The following is a 23,294-nucleotide window of genomic DNA, read 5'->3' as shown; positions in this document are numbered from 1 at the left end:
TTCCCCCTTGAAGAAGATATCCTGGGTTTTTTTTTTCTCCATATGATGAATGTGAAACAAACTCCTCTTAAAGCATTTTGATTTAACATTCATCCCTGCATTTGATTTATAGACTTTGTTCTGAGGTATTAATACTAAGAAATTGTGAGATATTTCCTCGTCAATGTATGAAAAATCAGATCATCAGTTGTTGGTTTATCCTAGGCTACTTTTAGCTAGCTCCTCCCATTGAACCCAGAATAATTTGGAAGAACTGCTTTGATTATGCTGATGGAAAAATTTCTTGAGAACTTTGTTATGTCCTGCTAATGATAACAAACCTAATACTTTGTCATAGGATAAATAATGTGCAATTTGTTGATTGATATTTATGTGGAATTTGTTCCATATCATGTAAGGCCTTTGTTGTATTTACAATGTATTATTAAGTGTTTTTAATTATACTCATTAGGACCTGGATAAATGACCATGGATTCTTGGAAAATAAGCATTCAAAATGCAAAATTACATTACTTTATTAATATTGAGTTCCATTTGTATCTTTTTAATGGGAAAATTTGATAAAAAGCTGAATCCTGCATTTTTCGTCTACGAAAAGAGCTCAGACCTTGAAGTGTTGCACAGATAGGTACTTTAAGAGGATTCCATTCAAAATACTTGGTATAGTTATTTAAACCTACATTTGCCAAGATATTTTGGGATTTAACTAGTGTGGTTTGTTTTACACAGTTAAACCTAAGGAGGGTAGATACACAAGAGTTGATGTAAATGTCAGATCTTTAATAAGCAGATCACCAGTTCTCCAGTCACCTCTCCTCACTGTCTGGAATTTCAAACCCAGGCTAAAAGGTTCTTAAATTAGCACTTTAAATTCATTTCTAGCTGTCTGACAGTGTACAGATTTTAAGTCCTTGGCATTCAGTAACTTTTGCCAGCTTGATTCCTAATGCAACATTTTGGCTGTCATGTTTTTCTCTATGACGTGGGTTTTTTTTATTCTAGCAGTTAATCTTGACTTACCAGTGCAGGTTTTAATATACCTAGCTGAACTCAAGGCAATGCTAAATGTACCATATTTCAGTTAAGAGAATTGAAGCACTTTAGAGGCCCTGGCATAAAACAGAAAGGGGAATAATAAGAATGCCTTTTAGCTCTTCAAAGAAGCAAATTATTAAAAAAGATGTAGATCTAATGCCATTATAAAGGGCAACATACAGTACTAATGTTGTCAAAACCTGAAAAACCTAATTCAGTCATTGTTAGATGTGAACCTGCAAGTGCTAATTACTTCTGCCTTCAGCTAAGAGTGCATAATAGCAGTTTCTAGTCATGTGGCTTCTTGCAGGATCTTAGTTCCCTAGGCACATGAAGTTGAAAGAGAGTGCCATTTGGTAAATTGAAAGCAACAGCTCCTGGGAATATAATTTTTATCTTAGTCTGGATTTTTTTTGTTTTTGAGGAGAATTTCTGAACTACTTTTATTCATGCCCATCCATGCCCATGTCAAATTATTATAGGGCCATGTAACTTGGCATGGTTGAAGATACTTTTGACATAGAGACACAGTCAGCTCAAAAGTCACACGATAGCTAGATATTACAGAAAGTGGAATGAATTTTTTGTCTCTTTTGGAATATTTTTCCTTCAAAATATCCACTTTCCTAAACACAAATTCAAAAGAGAAACTGTCTTATATGAAGATTATCAAAAAATGTAGCTAAAATGAGGTAGAATGGGAGATGAGTTGAAACTAAGGTTAGGGTTTCAGTCTTGAGATCCATTTCCATTTCAAGCAAAGCTTACTTTTTCAAGTTGAGTATACAGCTCTACCACGGGCCACTGGGAGAATTAGATTCCTTCTAGGGAAGGCAAAGTTTTTAATGAATGTACAACTGTAAAAAAGGTCATTTCTCCATGTTTTTTACTAATGTTTGTGTGTGGATGTTTTAATTTTTATTTCTTCCTCCTATGTCCTCCTTGTCTATGTTGTGTCTCATGACTGTTCTGGATTGTCACTTTGCGGTAGGTTTATTTTGCTATTTGGACGCACCTAGAATTAAGCTCTCATGCATAGTCCCCTGACAGCTCTGTCTCCTTAGCAGAGATGGACATGTAGTAGCTTTGATACACACATCAAGAGGCTGAACTAAATTGATTGGGTATTTTTTGGTTGGGTATATATTTGGGGGGAGGCTGGAGGAGAGTGGAAGAAAAGAGGTTGTCATTCGTTCTATAGTTTAAATATTAAATCAAACTGTACCAGAAAGCTCAAGTTTAAAATTGATTGGCACATAAAAATGACTTGATAATTATATTTCCTTTTTGTATAAATGTCACCATATCAAAAGTAGACAGAAGCAATGTGTGTTTTTAATGTCTTAGTTTTTAAGTGTTGCTAAAATGACTGCTATCTCATGAAACTTGCTGTGGGCTCTCACATAATCTCAGTACAGTGCTCAGGCATTAAATTCTTAGTGTTCCATACCAAAGTTTTTTAAGTGGTCTTAGTACAGATTTCTGTTAGTGCAACCTAGTGACAATTAGCACTAGTGGTTTTGTGAGATCTTCCCATCATGGTTTTCATCTTCATTACTTTCAGTCTCTACTAATGCCCCTGGTGGCTCCCACTTTTTTTCTTTGAGAGGAAAAAAAAGGCCCTAAAGATTCTGCTTCAGAGATGGTGTAATAGCTTCAGATTTATTAGTGTATTGATACAGCAAAATTCTTTATTAAGCTCGGCCTGTGGGCTAAGAAAATAAATACACATAATCATTTCAATCACGAGCAGTGGCACTGAGAACTTACTAAAATTTTAGCCCTATTACTTGGAGAATAATTGTTGTGGTTGGAACATTTTATTAGGTTGCACAGCAAATACTTTCTACAAAGCATTTGTAGAAAATGAGATTTAATAGTTCAGCCCTTTCTCATTGTATCAGGCTAAAACACAGTAACTAGTGAAGAATTTTTGGCTTACAGTATGTGTGTTAGGTTAAACAAGAGATTTGGTATTACGCGTGTATGTACTACAGCCTGGGGTATGAGTAGTATGTTCCTGGCTCTGCTACTGACTTATTGTGTCCTTCAGGCAGCCACCTGACTTCTCTGTGTGTTTGTTTTTCCTTTACATAGGCCTTCCTTTTACATTGGGGTTATGCACTAACTTATTCAGAATATTCTGATCTATGTTCATCTCTGAATAGCTGGTGTTATAAAGTGACATGACATTGAGAGCTGCAATTGCACCCAGCCAAACTTTAACATATAATGGTCTTTTAAGATTGATTCACCTCGTGATTCTAGCTGTTAATCATCAAATGCCCTTGGCCTCATGTAGCCAAAAATACTGACAGAACAAGATTTTTAGTGTTAGATGCCCTGAAATATTTCAGAGTTCATTGACCTGTCGGCATGAAGACAATAGCCCAAATGAGGTCAGGATAATCCACACTGTCATCGAGAGAGCCTGGATTTCATTTGAAGCAACTCAAACCTTTTTTGCCAGAAAAAAAATTCAAGAGGGATCTTTCTGAGGGACAGAAGCTCTGTTGCTGGCAGTGGTCTTCTGCAATATTTGGTTACATGCTTGTATGTTTTCCAGTTGAATGCCTAGAGAATAGTGACTGTATTTATTCCCCAGTTCTACCTGTCTTGGTGTCAGCATGCCGGTTCCCATTTGTTATTGTCTTCAGGCTGTGGTGGCATTAATGCTCACTGTGACTTATCCACAATACAGTGAGACATCCTAATTCACACTGAGAAAGATGATGTGCTGCAGAGTCACTACAGTGGAGAGGGTTAGTCAGAAACAATGGGGACAAGTCTTCTTAGAAAACAGGCCAAATAAGTTTATTGTGGCAGTCAAAATGCATTGGCTGAGTCCTGTCTGTACATTTATTCAATCTCAGCCTTGACCAGTTCTCCTGCGTTTTCCCCTGCCTCAAAGACAACTGTGCAGTGTGCATAAAACTTCCTGGAAAGTATGAATAATGTTTATGAAGATAAAACATTACAGCTGAGTGTTTGTGTTCTACAAATAGGTTTCCTGTAAAACTCTTTCGAAATTTAGATTTATATTAGACTTCAGAAGCCTGAAAATATGGCAGCAGTAGCTCTGAGACACAAGACTGAACTTATTTGCATTCCTGTCTCTTCCTCTCAGTCACTTCCAAGAAATCAGGGGCGCTTGCTTTGCATGCTTCCTGAGTTTGTTTTCCTCCTTTGTTAAACTATTTTTTTCTGTAAAGTAATTATTTTGTTACTTCTGTTGTAACCTACTGTACTGTTAGGGTGATACAAAGATGCAGATCCTACTCATTATCTTACATATCTTATTTTCTATATTGAAGGTCTTACTACTGGAAGTAAGCTTCTATTTTCAAGGATGTTTTTTGCATTTTCTTGATTAACTGATCAAATTTTGAGTTCTTTATTCAAGACCAGAGTCTGCAAGTTCCTAATGGAGCAGCATTTATGAAGTATGCAATTAGTCCTTAAATTAAGTTACTTGAATCAGACTCTCAAGACATTTACCTGTATCACAGGCTGTATGGAGAGCTGAACTCCTACATTATGTGTGAAGTTAGTGAGTATGCATAATCTAGAAGAAGAACAGCCATTCATATTAATGAGGCATACATTTTTAAAAAATTAAAATAAAAACAAAATATTTGGGAATATTTTATTGTTTTCTTTTTAAGCAAGGGTATTTACTGTTTACAAATTGACAGGTAATAAATATGAATAGCAAACAGCATTCAAACATGAGAATATCAGGTACTTCATAAAGTCCTATTTAGAAGATGGTCAGAGGATTATTTTACTTCTTTTTTAGGACCTAAGCCAGTAGAACAGGCCTGTGCCAAGTTTTTCTCCAGAGATCAAAGTGGCACTTAGTAAATGATGTCTGGCTTTATTTAGGTTAATTTTCACTATCAAATTCATGTAGTCCTAATATATAGTATGACAGATTTTTCAAACAGAAATAAATGTAGTACTCTGAGTGGTCCTCCCAGGTCAAGGAGCCAGCTCTGTCCCAAAGCATGCTTCCATCTGGACCACTGCCATTCATTTGGGGAGGATGAAGAACAATTGATGGAGCAGCATGCACTGGCCAAGCAGCCTAAAGCTGCCTCCCACTCACAGCCTGCTGCTCAGTGCAAGTGAGCTCTGCCTGCCATATGGCAGGTGGGGGCAGAGCACGGCAGCGTGCTTGCAGGAGTGCCTGCTACTTTTAGTGCACACACATGGGCCCTGCTTTCAAAGCGGAGCCTGGACCCAGAGGATGAACTTCCAAAATAGGCTTCCAGGTTGAGACTGGAAGATTCATCTTTTTTCAGCCTATAAACACTGGCTATAGGTGTTTATAAAACATCAAAACCAGGTTGATTTATGAGCTTAACAGCTCCAACTTAAATGAATGTATTCATATTTTACACTGAACACCTTCAGCATTTTCTGTATTTTTCCGTACCACCAGATTAAGTTGGTATTTTAGTATTCAAACAATACAGCAAGCTCTTAAAGTGAACAAGATGACCTCATGTTATAGAGCTCCTAAAGAAAGAAAACCTTTTGAATAACCCAAGACCATTTAAAAGCTGGATAACAAGCAAGGAAGCAATCAAGCAAGTCAAGGCATCGCATGCTGAACCCAGCAGGGTTTTTCTCATTGTGTGCATCAGTGTGGCCCACTGCTGGTATGTGAGGCCAACATTCTTACAGCAGTAGTGGCAAAGTAGATTTCACAATGACCAAAGCCTGGCGCAGCCACTGGAAACCCAGGCGCAACATGCTCTTTAAATTAATTCATGGAGAGAAAGCAGATGCTGAATGAATGAAATGCTGCCTCTCCTTCTGAGGGACTCTGATAGAGAACATGTTACAATTGCAGGCTTGTCAGCTTTGTGATAGAGAAGCAGACAGGAATTTTTAAACGCTTTTTTTCCCTTGGGATAAAAATTGGCCAGATCAGAATTATGGTGTTCTTGAATGGGAAAGATATTGATAAGAGGTGCACCACTGTTAGAGGAAAAGCAGTCATTTCTAGTTGTGGAGGAAAAATTGCCTTTGCAATAAATTCATTGTTGGACATGGCACAGAACATTCTTGCTACAAAATCTTACTATTTTCTTTTTTCAGCTCACCAGGCATTGCACAAGTCTGAGGACTGGGCATCATTCAAACATTAAAACAATATTTCCTTCACCATTCCAAAAGAAATGATGGAGGGGCAGGTGGACATGGAAATCAGGACAGCAGCACACACCATGCAGCTAACAAACTTACAGGCTGCAGTCAGCGTTTTGTTTTGCTTCCCAATGTCTCTCCTTCTTGCTTAATGGTAACTTGTTTCCTTAAAAGTGAGGCTGTAGGCCACCCCATGAACAAGACGAACCCTAAAACCTCTGTTAATTAAAGCATTTCTTTATATACAAAAGTGAAAGACACTTTGCATTTTAAATGGTTTGCAACATAAACTAGTCATTAACAAGACATGACTCAGTCATGATTGTGGCCTCTGCCTCTCGGTACAGAGGCAAGCAAGTACACCTGCTGCCCCAGCAGCTTTGTTACATGAGCCTCCTACCACTTTGCTTTCCTGAAGCTTCTGCACACATGGAATCTGGAGGCAACCAGCAGAGCTGCTGCCCTTGCAGATCCTCTCATTTTCTACACATAGTTTAGGGTGGGATTATAGTTATTTTAAGCTCTAGAATCTCGTTTGTGGTTGATAGTAATGGGGCAAACCTAGTGACAAGATGCAGGGGTTTTGGTGGAACTGAGCTGAAAGCAAGGGATGTTTGCAGTGTTCAGGACGCAGTGTCACCAGGGAGAGGCTTTTGTCAGCTCAGGGAATGAGAGGAAGAAAAAACCTAGGAAGTGTAAAAACCCGCTACAGGTTGTGGAGTTTCAAAAGAATTGAAAATTAAGCATTTTCTTTAGCAACTCAGAAGAGGAGGCTGCAAAACCACTCTCAATAACATTATGGAAGTGAAGATGCAACCAGCAGATTGAACAGCTAAATTGCTCTAATTTAGCTCTTTTTGTTGTAAGAACCACTGCAGGGTAGTGGTTCTGATTTCAATAGACACAGATTTATCACCTTGAAATGTTTGTACTGGATTAACACTTTCTTGGTACATTCTTATACCTGCTTACATATAAGCCTATTTTTCAGATACTTATACACATTTGAGAGGACACAGATGTTTCACTGTTGTGTGTTTCTGAGTATGTAAAGCAGAAATGAAAAAACTGCTTGAGTAAAATTCATGGTCAAATTATAAAAGATAAATCCAGTCTCCAGCACAATGCAATTACACATTTCTATTTTACATATTTCATAGAAATAACATTTTAAATGTCATTAAGTTAAAGAAAATGCTAAAGAAGACAAGGCTTAAATTCCTCTGCATCTAAATCTAGTCTTTCTGGTTACAGTTTATCAGTTGAAAAGGCTTGATGAAAAAGCTTGCTTATAATCTAAAATATTTTATTGTTTTTAAAACAAATAAAATACAGCTGCTTATTTTAATTGATTGTAGCAATGCAACAGTAAGATTCAATACAGTGTGATGCAGTATGCTGTAAGTGGAGGGTTGTAGTAGTATTCCATTAAATATTGATCTTTCAGAAAATCTCAATACAAAATTAAAATCCTTGTGGGGTGTTTCAAGTACTTTGAAGCAAACCAATTCTTCTTCCTCTTTGGAACTCAGCAGCTAAATAAAAAATGAGAAACTTTGGTGCTTCTTTTGACTCCACTTCTTCCTGAAGCATTAGCATATAGTTTGAAAGCAAATTCCTCTCCTAATAGTAAAAAAATATTATTTACAGACTGCTGTAGGGATAATTTGTCTTTTTTTTCCTCCTCCCAGTGCCACAAACTTGTCCATATCCAAACACTCTTTCTTTCCTAGTGCTTTTTCTTAGTGACTCAGTGTTTCTGAGTCAGGGTCCTCAGTGTTTCTGAGTCAGGGTCAAGAAGAATCATGTAGCTCCTCAGCTGATGTCAGTAATGTACAATGTTTTCCATCTCTCATGGAAATAGCTTTCACCTTTCCAGTAGGTTTCTCATAACCTGTGGAGACGAGTTTCTTAACCATACAGTGTTTTCTGCCTGCACTTCAAAACTCCCTCGCAAGAGAGATGTTAGCTTCCCATTATATTTTCTGTAGTCACAGTAAGAACTTTTTTCACATTGAGCTACCCACAGCTCTGTCATCTGGACTGAATAGCTTTGCAAAAGAGAATGTAGTTTTCCCAGAGAAAGTATGGATATACAGCTCTTGCCTTGATGGACTGTTTACAAATTCCTCTTATTTGGAAATTAGCATATAAGGTTCTTTTTGCATTCTCACTTTTCTCCATGGGGAATGGCCATAGGATATTTCCTCTGGAAGAAAATCCAGGTCAAAAGTAGATGGAAAAGCAGAAAGTCCAGTACTTGTCCCAGGAACAATAATATACTGGAGCTGTATATCATGCTTTTATCATGGAGTCTTCATTTAAGACTGTACTGAGATGATTCAGAGCAGTGGATCTTAAGAGTTAACTTCCCACTCTCACTTACTATTTCCTATTGTCTCCAGGCTCAAATAAACCTGGTTTGCTTCAGTCACATCTTTTTTTATGATCACAAAACCTTAAGCTTATTTTTATTACCAAAAACAAGAGTGTTTGGCATAATGGCATAACTCCATATCCTGAAAATCCCATGTATGGTCTGCCAGAGAGCCTATCAGTTTTCAAGTGTCACACTTCTTGTTGTACTAACAAAAATGTTGTTCAACAGTCAGGGAACTTACTAAGAGCTCAGTGATAAAATGTCTAAAACTAAATTTCATTTCAGGCAGTTCCGCCATTCTGAATAGAAAGGGTTTCGTTTGAAAAATACTATTCTTCCAGTCTCACAGGTGATTCTCTCCATCACTGACCTTTCCCACCAATCTCATCCAGCTACAATGTAATTTATGTTTCTAGTAGAGAGTCCATCATTCACTAATATTCAGATATTTACCTGAGACCCAGCGCCTCAGCTTGCAAAAATCAAAGCTGTTGGATTGGTTTCCTTTGAGCTATGGCAACAGAATTTCTAACTAATTTCAAAGGTAGAGAAATAATTGCTTAGTATCATTCAGTTTTGAGTCTGACCTTTTGAATTTAGATCTGGCTTCTGGAGAAGAACATTTTCTGCTTCAGAGATGAATCTTCCTTCTTTCCAAACCCACACAACTGTTGTGTGGCCCTCACTGTGTTCAAGGCTGAGTGAGAATGTTAATGCTTTCATGTTTCTTCTTTCCCTTACCACTATCAGCTGTGTACATAGCTACTCTCTAGCCTTGCTACCTTTCCAGAGAGCTCCAGCAGCAACCTGTTGTTAAGAAATGCTGTAGGTTTTCTACAACACAAAAAAACCACAATTGCAGAAAAATTACATTGCAACAAAGAATACATCTTATTCTGGCATTTTGTCTGTTTGTGCAAGTAGAAGCTTCATGTAGAAAGAACATTCATTCAGATAGGGCTCTTACTGTTTACTGTAACATGAAAATAACAATTCTGGATGAATGCTCAGTATTGATTCTTTATTTTCACACTCTCAACTTTACTTTTCACATTCTCCACAATTTTTCCCTATTTGCCCCATCACTTCTGTCTATTTTTTCACTTCTTATCTAGGAAAGAATCTGTTGCAATAAGATCTAGAATAGTTAATTATGGTTCATATGGTTTAATAATTGTATGGATTATCTTTTACACAGTGAAAATACTGCTTTCTGGTACAGGAAAAAAATTACATCATTTAGATTTTAATTATGTATAAAATCTAAGATAACGGCTGTGTCCCTTAAAAAAATAGGTTTTATGCAATAGACAAAGCTTGCAAGCAATTCTGTATTTCTTTATTTTTGTGTTTCTTTCTAAGCAAACTAAAATCAACTTGCAATCAATTTGGTTCAGCCAAGCTTTATTGCGAGAATGAATAAAAGGAAATTGGTCTCGGGAGGGAGGGAGAAGGAGGAACATGCATTTGCTAATGGCATGGTGGAAACTTGCTTCCATATTCATTCTAAAAAACATGAAAAATGTTTGGCATATGATTGTAGAAAGAGCTCATCCACAGCACATGCTCTTTATCACAGTAGTCCTACAGAAATGTGTTGCCAAATGCAAACAATGCACAGCATGTACAACCAGGTTTGACATTGCCAAGATTCTTAAGTTGAATGAATGCGTGACTTTGCTTATTTAATAGCATGTTTGCCTCCTTGTGCTTCTCTAAGAGCCAGTCTGATCCCAGAAGAACTGTTTTTTCACATCGAGATGATACTTCGTTTCTACTTACAGGTTTTATAACAATCCTTGCTTGTGATAGTCCAAGGAGCTTTCTTCCTACTTCCATTGCTTGCTTGCTGATTTATAACATGTTATTGAGCAATTCAGAAAGTAGAGATATATATGAAAACTGCATATTTGAATTTCTGCTGTTATGCTTGCTTTTAATGGCTCTAAAATAGATTTGAGGATTGTGTCTATTTTAAACTACTACTTAACCGTTTGCCTCATTTATGAATATTACATTTCTTCTTTCTAGGCTCTTAAGGATGATGATGCTGAGACTGGGCTGACTGATGGGGAAGAAAAGGAAGAAGCTAAAGAAGTTGAGAAGCTAGGGAAAATACAATATTCTTTGGATTACGACTTCCAGAACAATCAGGTTTGAAACAATCAACATTTATTTTCTGTGCGTGCAAGAGGAGAGTGAAATAATACATTTAGTTAAAGTAGATATTTCTGAAATCCTTACTAGTTGCCTGGAGTAAAGGGAGAAAATAAGACAGAAAATTCATTACAGAGGTACTACTAAATTAATATTGAATGCACTTGGATTTATATTACACCTTTAATCAAAAACTGAAGATCCAGTTTTATCTAATGATTATTAATAACCTAAAATGAAGCATCACCAACCAATGTCAAAACAGATAAATTAGAGATTTGTAAACAGTCACTAAAATGTAGCTTCAGCCTTCAAGTTTTTAAAATGTAAGCAAACACAAATGGGAGGGAAAATAGAGGGACGTAAAGGCAAGTTGATTCACTGGGTCTTTTAGAAGGTTGGTAAGATTGCTTTCTCTCACTTCCTCAAGTGTGCACTTCGCTGTAATAATGGGCTACATCAGGTTCTGTTGCTCTCCATGAAGCTACACTTCCTAAAATTCTAGTCTGAAATAAAAGTTCAAATAAAAAGGTCTACACTCAAAAAAACCAGGAAGGTTGGATGTTGCCCTGATTTTCAGCTTTCTGATTTTGTTTACGCAATTCTACTGGAGTTTTTCATGCATTTAACATAAAGAAAAGTAGATTGTTTTTGCATTCCTCTCTATGACAGACTGCTGGTTTCACCACTGGGGTCAGAGGGGTGTTCCTTTCATCCCCCAATCCTTGATCAAAATCCAAAAAATAAACCCCAAATCATAATAAACTTCCTCTTTCTCTGCTCACTTGTCAACATGACGGGTGAGTGTCGTTCTTTCGTGTCGTGCTTACGACAGTTGGACAAGAATTTAGGGCCTGATACTCCTTCAGTACTCTGCTTTGAAGCTGGCAAGACTAAACTTTGGCATACTTACCAAGTTTTCAGAATTAATAGATACTATAATGTGTAAGCCTAGAACTGACCAACTTAACAGGTCTGGCCACATGATGAACTAGCTCATATTTTATTCCCCTCCCTGGCCTCTTTGCCAGGGATCTGTTTTGTCAATTAAACCAATTCACAGCCTTGCATTGAAATTCACTGTGCTTAATTTTGGCCCAAAGCATACCAACTCAGATGAGTTCTTCACTTCTACTGTGTATCTTTCGGTAGACTTCATTAAACATATCCTGCGTTTGATGTTTTGACAATTTCAGTCAAAATCACATAATTCTTTCCTATTTAGGGAAAGAAATGACTACTGAAGGTAAATCCTAGTTAATTCCTATACATCACCTGAAATCCTTCCACATGTGCTTGTGATAAATTCCACATTCATATTCTTTATTTGATGCTGTTCGTAGAGCATGGTACTCTAGTGCATGTACTCTTGTTGCAAGGCAAAGACAATAAGAGAAATGAAGAAAAATGTCTCTTTTAGCAGGAAGGTATTTTTACATAGCTGTGACCTGGCATAATAAATAGTATTTGCCTGTATTTTCAACGATCTTCTGACTACTGGTGCTTGTTTTACAATGCAAGAGCTAAAAAGAGTTCTGAAGCCTTTCAAGAGACTGTTGTTAAAGGAGCTTTTCCTCAACTCCCAGAGCAAATTGCCTGGCCATGTGATGAGTCACACTGATCCCCCTTGAAATCAGTATGAAATCAGTATGAAATCAGTATGAAGTGTAGACCCTTCAGAAGCAGAAGATTTAAAGAAGAGGAAAGGAAAAGCTGCAAATGTGATCTGAAAAATGGATTTCCATTTTCTTAGACTAGGAAAACGAATTTTCTGTGTGAATTTTAATTAAAGGGAATGTTGATTTTGTGAACCATATTTTACAAAGGAATATAGGATTGAAGAGACACAAATCTAACTATTGTATTTAATTAAGATAATAAATTACCTAATTGGTGATTTCTATTTTGTTTTGCTGTTCTAAACTATGTTGCAGCTTAAAATTTATCAAAGGAGAGATGATATAAAAGAGTAGGAGAGGTGATTCAGTTAGGTTATTATAGTGCAGTGGCACAAAACTACAGTCCTAAAATGTGGCTAATATATTGCATAGGGTTGAGAATACTATATGACCAATCAACTCTCCAGAGCACTGTGCCTCAGTTTTAGAGAGAGAAATGTAAAGGGAAATCAAATTGCTTTTCGGTTCTGTTAACTAAAAGTCATAGACTTGTTTTTCATTCTTTGATGTGAAAACCTGAAGTAGATCCTGAGCCTATTCATGTATTTATGAACTGTTATGCATCTAGAATAAAAATGGGACACAAAAGGAGAAGTGTTTCATACAGCAAAAGGAAAATGTTTTATGGAACTTAAGAGTCCTATCAGTGGGAAAGCATGCAGGCCATACTGTGAATTCAAAGTGTCCAACTTTTAAGTCCAGCTTTGAGGAGTCTCCTAGAATCCAGAAGTTTCTTTCACAGATTGACTATACTGTTCTATAGTCCAATTGTTAGAGTTCTTGTTTCCAATTTTAAACAATTCATCCATGAGAGAAGCAAATACATTGCGATTGAAGCACTGATTTAGAAAAAAATATTCTCAGATTTCATTCCCAGTCCCTAATATCTTCAGAATGACCTTGAAGAAACACTTCAATGTTTACTTGAGTTTTGTATCTATGAAACAAGATTAAAAGTATTCTCTTTCTCAGGTCCATTGTGCTGATGAGGCCTCATACCGTCTGGGGTGTCTAGATGACATTACCTGACATAACATAACACAGCATAAGCCTTCATTTATAACACATAAAAAAACAGCCAAGACATTTACAAGTTCCATCTGTGCTTCAGTCTTATCTTTAAAGTGTATAAGAGATTTGAAAATCTATTTATTTTTTTTCTGTTTTACAATGAGATTACAAATTATTATTAGGATTTAGTTACCAAAGGTTCATTTTCATGAGATATTTTTTGAAAATGCTGTCCTTAGTTTACTGCCTGGGCCCATTCATGTACATGGCAAGAGAACATAAATATAAGGAAGACTGCAAGATTCGTTTGTTTTCAATAAAGCTCTGCCTGAGGATTTGCATTTGATTTTATCACCTTTTGTGTTTGGTTGGGGGAAGGTTACATGTTGGGGGTTTAGAATGCAAAAATTTTGTAGTCAAAATTAGACATTCTTGATTGTTTAATAATGTGATTTCTATTCATGGTGCTCAGCATAGAAAAATAATGCACAAGAGGAGAGAGCAATTGAAAGTTATTTGATTGCAGTCTTTAAAAGGATGAAGTCTGTATTTAGCTGTAATCAGCTGCCCTTTGAAAACCTCTTTTCTGCTTTAAAACAGCCTTTGTAGAGTCTGCATCTGCCATAATTGGTTTTCTAAAGTCAATAGTGTTGCTTCATTTGCCTTCCTTAAGTGGAGGGAGAAGCGGGGGAAGTATAGATAGTTTCTCCTAACCAGAAATAGAGTCTGCATATGCATTCCTCTGTTACAGTATTTTTATAAACATCTATTTGAAATTTCATTCTGCTGTTTTTTCTCTCTTTTCAGCTTCTGGTTGGGATTATTCAAGCAGCTGAGCTGCCTGCATTAGATATGGGTGGTACATCTGATCCCTATGTGAAAGTCTTCCTGCTGCCTGATAAGAAGAAGAAATATGAGACAAAAGTCCACAGAAAGACCCTTAACCCTGTTTTCAATGAGCAATTTACATTCAAGGTAGTTTTTTGATAATTATTGATACTTTTTTATTTAACCACTTTGTGTGTCATGCTTGGCTATGAATTTAGATGTCTTAGTTAAATGATAACTGCAGCAAAATGATTTTCTGTGTGATAGAAAGCCGTGATAGTCAATCTTGGTATAGTACATGGTCAGATAGGTTTAAAAAGGCACAGTTTGATTTTGAACACTTAGATTATCCTCATAGATGACAATCTGATCCATATTTTATGGCTGGATAAAACAAACAAGAAATTCAGAAAACTGTGACACTTTGACAAATGTCATGTCAATTTCACTAGACCAACGTTTTCTTAAAATACCTTTGTAATCTGATTTATGAAATTCAGGATAACGTTTCCTGAAATATATATTAAAACTCAAGGGAAGTAAATGGGTGAAGGATAATATTGCAGATTAATGTTAGACTTTGTCATAGCAGTTCTTTGCCATGCTACTTGATGTATAAAAATAAATTGTGGCTCAGGTTTAATAAAATATGAATTAAAATAAATGTAGGTAAGCCTTACGTTGCAGTATTTACATCATTCCAATAGTGTTTTTCTAAAACTGTAGCCGAATTCAAACCCCAGTTAAATAGAATAAAGGCACACTGTACAGCGTGTTTCACAGGGCTTCTCCTTATATACATTCCTCTGCTGTTACTACAGGCCTTTCTCTTTGTGCCCAATCTTATAATGACAGCTACAGATTGAAAACAGAAGCAGTGAAAGACTCAGGCTATGAAATCATTCAATGAGAAAGATATCCCTGTAGGCCACAACTACTACTGCATATATAAGCTTATTTTTTTCTTGAAGATGTTCATAAAAGTAATCTTTTGTGGGGAGTTATTTCTTTCTCGAGCTTTCCTAAGAGGGTATTTAAAAGAAATCAGAGTTCTAAATTACATATTCCCATGCAGCTCACAAAAGCAAAGAAAAAACAAATAATGCTGTCATCTAAGATGAAGACACAAGTTATAAATCAGACCAGCCACTTCTGGACTATAATGTCCACTTGTTGTTGTAAGTCACAACTTCAATATTTAAATTTTATGCTCCAGAAAATAGTTTGTTTTCCATGCCAGACCTGACAGAGTGTTTAGGTGCATCTCAATATGGTACTGATCATCCCCTGTGGTCTCTGGTCTGTACTTGAGAGAAAACCAGCAGAGCATGCCAAGTACTGTCATTGTTCTCAGCACTACAGTGACTATTTAACTGGAACTGCAGCTATAATAGCGGCTTCCGTGGGAACTCTTGGCAGTATCTATTTACTTGTGCAGAGCTTTGCTCCTGTGACCCACTTCAGGTGGTGCACAGCTTCTGTTGGCATCCTTCCCATCTCTCTGGCAGTGCTGCCCACCAGGCAGTCCAGGCCTGTGCTGTTGTCTTCTCGCAGGGCACAGGTGTGAACTGCCTGCCTTCCTCCCAAGGTATGGCTAATGGGAATGAGTTGACTTATGCTTCTGCTGTATTGCATCTTGAGCCCTGAACCTTAGTCCTTCCCTTTTTCATTTCTGTTTCCCAGACATCCATGGTTCTGTTCCAGGGTGCAAGTGTTTGTCAGACTGCAGCTGTCTGAATTGTATACCCACACTGCAGTGCTAAAAGGAACTGAGAAATCCTAGCTGCCCTACACCAGCCTGGCAAAGGGAGGTGTTCCCCCTCAGATCCAAAGTGGGAACAGGGTTTATGTCTAGAGGAGTGACACATCTGTGCCAGAAAAAAGTTCCCGTATACATGTCCTTCTACCAAACTCTCACTTACTTTAAGTCAAGACAATGATTATGTCTGAGCAGAAATCAGGGAGAGGAAACAACCCTTCACGAGAGCTGAGGTCATCCTTGATAGTCCAGAACAAAGCTGGAGACTGACACTACATTAGAAGTAATAAATGAAGGAAATATTTAGAAAGGGAGATAGTTAAAATGAGCTTTATTAAAGTTAAGTACAGAAAAGTAAATAATGATGGATGTAGTCTTTGTGACTACATTCAATTCCAAGTGACCAGGATCCATTAAGTGGTGTTGTAAACTAACAGAGAAAAAGACTCTAGAACATTTTTCTTCTCCTGTTTTCGAAACTGTGTAAAAATAAAACAAACTTTATTTAGAATTCTTCCTTTCATATAATTTGCCCTTTCTAGCTTTTTAGAAGCTGCAGACAATTTGAAGAATGAAAAATAGATTTTGCTGTAGTATTTACTGAGATACACAACCATGTACCACTGAAACTATTTGACATGATAATGGAAGCTAGATCTGGCTCTCAACTTGATAAGCTCATTTTAAATGTTATATAAGATGTTATGTAAAGGGAAAATTACTACTTATTAGTAAGTATTTTAGTAAGCAAATGAAAGCCAAACAGTAACGAAACACAACAGTCCTAGAGTTTAAGCAGACAAGAACATAGAGGTTAACAAGGCCAATGGTAATGCCACACTTTCACTTTCTAATTAATGAAGTATTTATCCCATAGAAACCATTTATACCAGCAGAATACATTCAGATTGACCAAGTGTTCACATAAATCCAATACAATTCCTAAATCAGACTTTTTCTGACAGCCACTCAGGTGTAGCTTACCTGAGCTGCATGTCTCCATCTGAATATTAAAAATGTGACTCATAAACATCCAAACCACAACATCTGTCTGAACCACATGAGAACAGCTGGAGAATTAGTCAGAACTTGGCCTTCTGCCACCACAATTTCTAGTTACACATTGTGAATTAAAAAGCATCTTAGTGATGTGAAAGGTGTAATACTGAAAAATATACCTTGGTAATTAACCAAGTATTGGTACTGTAAGAGACCTATCCAGTGTCTAATAACTTTGTGTCATATATAGTAAGGCAGTGCTGATTTTTTCATCAGTGTGGGAGCTAGCCATCTCTGAGTGATGACAGGTGATTTATTGAGGAAAAAACACCATTGTGTGAAAAGTTCATGTATCTTCAGTGCAAGTAATTTGGCTTCTTGTTTCAGTTTCATCACCCACAAAATGATTTGAAGTAGAATGAGAAAAACCCAGGAGTGATGAGTGAGCTGCCACATTCTTCTATTGAGTGCCAGAGCCTTGTCTCAAGAAATACTGCATCTGGTGACTCTGAAACAAATATACCTCATAATTTTCTCTGCAGTTCAATTTACCTGAGATGACAGCTGATAAACAAAAGAAATAGATTTGCATTGTGGTGGACCAGTCTTTATTGTCTCAGATGCAGAGTTTGTCATTTTCTTGTCTTTGCAGGTGCCATACTCCGAGCTGGGTGGAAAAACTTTAGTGATGGCAGTTTATGACTTTGATCGTTTCTCCAAACATGACATCATTGGGGAATATAAAGTTGCAATGAACACAGTGGACTTTGGTCATGTCACTGAGGAGTGGAGAGACTTGCAAAGTGCAGAGAAAGAAGAGGTAAGAAAAAACAGACTTTTTTCCCTCCCAGAACACTTCTATCCTCACCTAGAGAAACAGATAAACTAGAAATATTTTTTATTTTTTGCCAAGACAGCTCTCATCTGTTATCAGCATTTCTCAGACTTACTTTCCTGATAAATTTTTGATAAGCATCTTTTCCAATACTTACTGAATGCGACATTCTCCTCTGCTAATTCAATCAATCTTTTTGATACTTTATGCAACATTTTAGAAACGTTTTCCTGAGTTTGACCTTTTCTTGAATTGGTGCATTTTGGATATGTAGAATTTGCGTTTGCATTGTAAGTGGTGTGCATTTAGGTTTCTTGGTGGTTCTCGGGGTTTGCATCTCAAGACATGTACATGATAATAATAGAGTTTCATTGAAATACCTTACAGTTTTATTGAACTGCTATACAATAGTATCACTTAATTAGAATTATGAATTTTACAAAACCCTTGAAATAGCATCTTACTCAAATATTTATCACCTTTTTTATTTTCCTCTCATTGTCAACATCCCTTGAATTCATTATTTATTAGATATAGTGCTACATGTACACAAGACACTTCTTGGAAATATTTCATCACCAGATTGTGCATCCTATGAGATTGTTCATACTGATACATCCAACTTTTTGCTTATTGTAAGACCATTTTGTACTCATTTTTACATTATTTTTCTTTTTGATTGATAGACAGTCCTTGCCCACTCAGAGTGCATGCTTTAATTGTCTGGTGGGAGGAGAAGTAATCGTGAGTCTGAGTTTCTCATCGTCTAATTCAGCTAATAAAGTGCTTTGGATTCAAATCTTACTTTCTGTAATTAAAGGGGCAATCTGTGAATGAAATCTTTCCTTCTCACAAGTGATGGAAAACCTGAGTATTGATTTAGACTAAAAGTGATGAAAACAGCAGCAAATGCAGAGCCATGCAGCTTTCTCAGATTTTCAAAAATGGTAGATTTCAGTCTTGCCTTTTTGAATGTTTGTTTTAAAGACTGTATTTTCAGATGGCTTTTTTCAGCTGCTTATTGATTTGAAAGCCACTGCCACACTGAGACTCTTCTGCATGGCATTGTTTCATAGTGGCAATGTTCGCAGGGCTCTCTTTCTGCAGGTGACATCAGTGCCATGCTGGATGGGGCATTTTGCTTCCACTCTTAAATATGAAAATGGAAAAAAGAGATAAAGGAAGTTTGTAGTACAAGGAGCCTGTTCTTTTAAGTGCTCAGCTTATCAGAAAGCTTAAAATGTGAAATTGGAGTGTATTAATCCTTCCAATTTTTATTACCAAATCAGTCTTTCATTACACTACTATGTGATTTCCAAGTGTTTCATGCTTTTCTGTTTCAAAACACATAAAATAAGCCAAACACTATGCAGAACAGAATCATCACTTTTTCTTTGTAGTATAACTTTAAGCTTTTAGAATAAAAACAATGATGTTCCTATATGCAGCTTACAGATAACATGTTATAGATTAGTGTGGGGTTTCATCTGCCTTATTGCATAGAAAGTTGCTTCTTAAGTGTTCTAGCTAACATCCACAGTAAGACCTGATGCAGTTGCTTGGTTGCTTTCATAAAATTCATACCTTGCTAATACAATATTGTTAAAACCTTGCTTGAAACAGATACTGAGCATGTGAGCTACTTCCAGAAATGCATCCTGACTTGGAAAGTACTATTTATTAAAACAGAAGGAGATAATTAAAATAAATAATTTTTGAAGTATTTGGATATTAAAAGAGTATTGCAAGAGCTTTGAATAGTTTGCTGTAGAGATGAAATCTAGGTTGCCCTCATCTTTCTTCAAATTTCAGGTACTGTTTATGAAGAAAAACTACTGTTATTTTTATACTTTTTTGATGGAATCTTTTTGAAGTTGCCATCAAAGCATGGCGATTTTATTTATAAGGAGCTAGGCGATATGATGATATGAAAACATCATGAAAACCTATGCTTGTACCAACTCCTTTAATATTTTTTCATACTGCAGGAGATCTCATGTTTTATTTTTGTATCTCAATGCTCAAGCATGCAAGGTATCCAATCAATATGGAAAAATATTATCACTTGGAGTATATAGAGACATGTTAGTCTTAGTTTTCTGTATGCTATGTGTAGCTGATTGGTAACAGCTTGTAAGATCACTGAACAAATAAAAAGTGATCCTACAAAAACCAGTTACTCCTTAGCCAAGTGTATTTAATCCAAACTTATTCCTACTCCACTATGGAACCTCTACTTCTGTCATATATATGTTGAGTCAGATTCAAATAATTGCTTAGCCCAATTTGGAAGAGAAATCTCTACCAAGAACCGGGAGAGATGCATCTGTCAGCAGTTTGGGAGTTGTGTTTCACATGAAGTGAAAACCTTTGAATCCATATTTGATTCAAGTACCTTACCATCTTCAATGTTCCAGTCCCTGCTCAACAGCAAAGATTCCAAGCAAATTCTAGTGTATTTTAAGTAATAAGTAGGGATGGGAGAGATTGTATCTGCATAAAGGGATTGTCATCTGACCCAGCAGATATTGCAGAATTCATGACAGATACAGCTGCAACTAAGAAGCACCCTGGTTTCAGAATTAACAAAGGTAGCACTGTGTATCTGAAGACTAACACAATTTACCTATACCAGTTGTGTAGCGACTGTAGACACATATTTGTCTCTTGGTAGTGATCTTGAACATGATATGGTGGTCTGGCTTACTAAAATAACAAATTAAAACCTAAGCAACTGGATTTCATCCAAAAATTTATGACAAATCTAATTCTATTGCTAACAAAATATCTTTTGCAGACTATTACACGTGTTGTAATTGTGTAAGGAATTTGTCCTTGAAAAGCACATCTGCATGAGATTTGCAATATTTGAAGAATCACAGGCTTTATTTCCTTTCTTGCCCTTACAACACTAAGGCAAGTTTGTCAGTTCTCAGCAATCTAGTGCTAATTATAATTTTAATATGTTTGAAATTAAGTATAAGTTGCCAAAGTATCCTTAATGTTTTAATTATGACCCCTAGACAAGATGTATACTAAAGTGAATCAGTGGCAGTTGTCAACCAGTCACTTTAAAAGAACTATCTAGGTGGCATCAGTCAAAGTGAATATAAAAATCTCGGGTTTAGTTTATGTCAGATTCAGCTGATGCACATCACAGAATTACAATTTAATTACCACTTCAATCATAGGGGGCAAAACAATTTTACAAGCAGTTACTCTTCTTTTTGCTCATAAAGCTCCACTGTACATTCTGTCCTTTTTTCTAAATGTGCTCAAAATTGAAGACAGATGATGAAGGTTTAATGAAATAATGTAAGCTCTAACTCTCACAGCCTAGCCATTTGAATGGCATCTCTCTGACACTGCATTCTCTTCTGGGAAAGGTCTTATTAATATATTTATGTTGGTGAAGTACTTTGAAGGTAGAAGCCTTTGTGTGAGCATTTGTTATGACTGTGAGAGGGCTTTAGGAATGTGCAATGACTGCTGAATATTGAGAAGGCCACTACTAATGAGCTGTATACCTTGAATCCTTTTTCCTTGGCTTCTTTTAGATCTGCTGTCCTTGTGTCTAGTAGTCCTACAGTCTCATTTGACTGAGAGTGTGGGAGGGAGGAGTGGTAGATATTGAAAGGTTATTCACTTTTACCAAGTCTGACATATAATGGTTTGGGCACAGAGTGTTAAAAAGCAGATCACAAGAGTTTGCTCCTCTCTGTCATCTACCAGATGTCATTGCTATTAACTTCATCTCAGTACACACTGCATCCAATATCTGTTATCACTCCAGTACAGCAGGCCAGACAGACCTCTTCTTTGCTCACAGCGGTGTGAATCATACTGAGAGTCATCTTCTGAATACTTCAGCTGATTTCCCTCCAGACATTTTGTTATATTGGCACTTAAATTGAAAACCTGTTGTGAAAACATGCCAAGAAATTTTAGGGAATATAAGGAAGAGCAGAAACAATTCTTTCCCTTGAAAGCAGTGGAGAAGCAGAGCATTTTATTATAAGGAGAAGGATCTTCGTTGTCCTGACAGTATCCACCACCAAGAGTTCTGGAGATCTTTCACAACTGCCATCACATGAGACTCTATTCCTTATCTGGTCAGGCATCCAGCATGGTTAGTTTCCATGATGGATGCATGCTCATACCACAGGGGTGATGGTGGGTATATTTATACAAGGCTTCTGAGTGGGAAGTCTGCTGGAAAACACCACATCACTCCTATGTGATGCACAACCCCAAGCAGGAGAGATGCACAGTGCTGCCTTGGAAAAGAGTGAGAGGCAAGCCTTCTGCAGCTGGACAGTGAAAGATCAGTTCTGTGAACCTTGACTGTGCTGTTCATGAGGACTATTCTTTCCTTCCTTATCCAAAAGTAAAGGGTGAAGGAAGGAGGTGGAAAAGTAGGCCTGAAGCACATGTATTTAATACCTTGGTATACTTCATAGAAGTTAGAGACTGTGAAAAAGTTAGAGAGCCACCCAGCTTATTGATTTTCTGGAACTGAAACTTGCAGAGATCCAAGAAAGGACATTTTTACAGAAGTCACTGTCAAATTACAGCAGCAAATCACTGTTATTTTCTGGTATAGTTACATGAGCAATGGACAGATGATCTAATAGGCCTTTCCTATCTCTGGTAATAACACTTAGCTCTTTTACAGCTTTGCAGAGAGCACAGTACTTTGCAAAAGAGAGTATCATTATCCCTATGGAGATGCTGTCAGAGTGTCAGACAAATTTTAAAATGTGAAGTTGCCTTTATTTAGCTGCATGTTGTATTGGAACATTATGTTTTCTTCATGGTGTTTACATCTTTTCAAGTTCACTTCTTCTTACACCCAATTAAAACTTTAAAATGTTAAATCTAAGGAGGTTGTAATTTTCAGGTTTTGTGAAGAGCTTATGCAGTAAACAGAGGTTGTTGAATTTCCTGTTCAACATTGTAAGTGCAGCATCTGTCCTGCCTCTGAATTTCCTACTGAGACAGGGAACAAAACAGAGGTTCTGAAGTTTGAGAATAAGCAAGCCTGCTTTAAAATTCTTCAGCAGTTAATTGGGGGTTTTTTTTAATCTTGAAATTGAAGATGCTTAAATTATTTTAAAGGTAAAACAATATCATTCAAGTAGAGCTGTAAGGGTACTGTATTCAATTCATTAGAATTATGCATTTCTTTTCTCGTCTTTCATAGTCAAAGTGCTGACAATCCCACTATATACCTTTATTGAGTATTCTCTTTCTTAACTCCTTCTCTGGAAGAGACACCTTAGGAGGTCAGAGACATTCTTGTGTTATAATAAAAAGAATGTAATTGGCTTACTTGAAATCAAAAGGGGACTTGTCTTGATTCATCTCAAATTGTCTGGCTTTACAGATATTAAATTCAAATACAGGGGACGGTATAAAAGAAGGAGAAGCTCAGCGATAGTGTTAAATTCAAGCTCT

The 23,294-nt window shown here is 36.7% G+C and overlaps 1 protein-coding gene across 7 annotated transcripts in view; it reads left to right on the top strand.

Annotated features, from left to right (window-relative positions):
* Positions 1-23,294, top strand: part of SYT1 (synaptotagmin 1) — a 345,379-nt gene that overhangs the window by 258,869 nt on the left and 63,216 nt on the right. For 6 of the 7 annotated variants that reach the window (XM_083859065.1, XM_083859069.1, XM_083859064.1 and 3 more), the window contains 3 exons: positions 10,601-10,723; positions 14,224-14,391; positions 17,655-17,822. In XM_083859065.1, coding sequence (XP_083715191.1) covers positions 10,601-10,723; positions 14,224-14,391; positions 17,655-17,822 — 459 coding nt within the window. The remainder of the gene's footprint in view (positions 1-10,600; positions 10,724-14,223; positions 14,392-17,654; positions 17,823-23,294) is intronic. The other variant, XM_083859070.1, reaches the window with a different exon arrangement.

The sequence above is a fragment of the Zosterops lateralis genome (genome assembly GCF_965231275.1).
Source record: "Zosterops lateralis genome assembly, chromosome: 4".
Lineage (NCBI taxonomy): Eukaryota > Metazoa > Chordata > Aves > Passeriformes > Zosteropidae > Zosterops > Zosterops lateralis.
The sequence above is the reverse complement of the archived record's forward strand: the minus strand, read 5'-3'. Positions and strand labels throughout refer to the sequence as shown.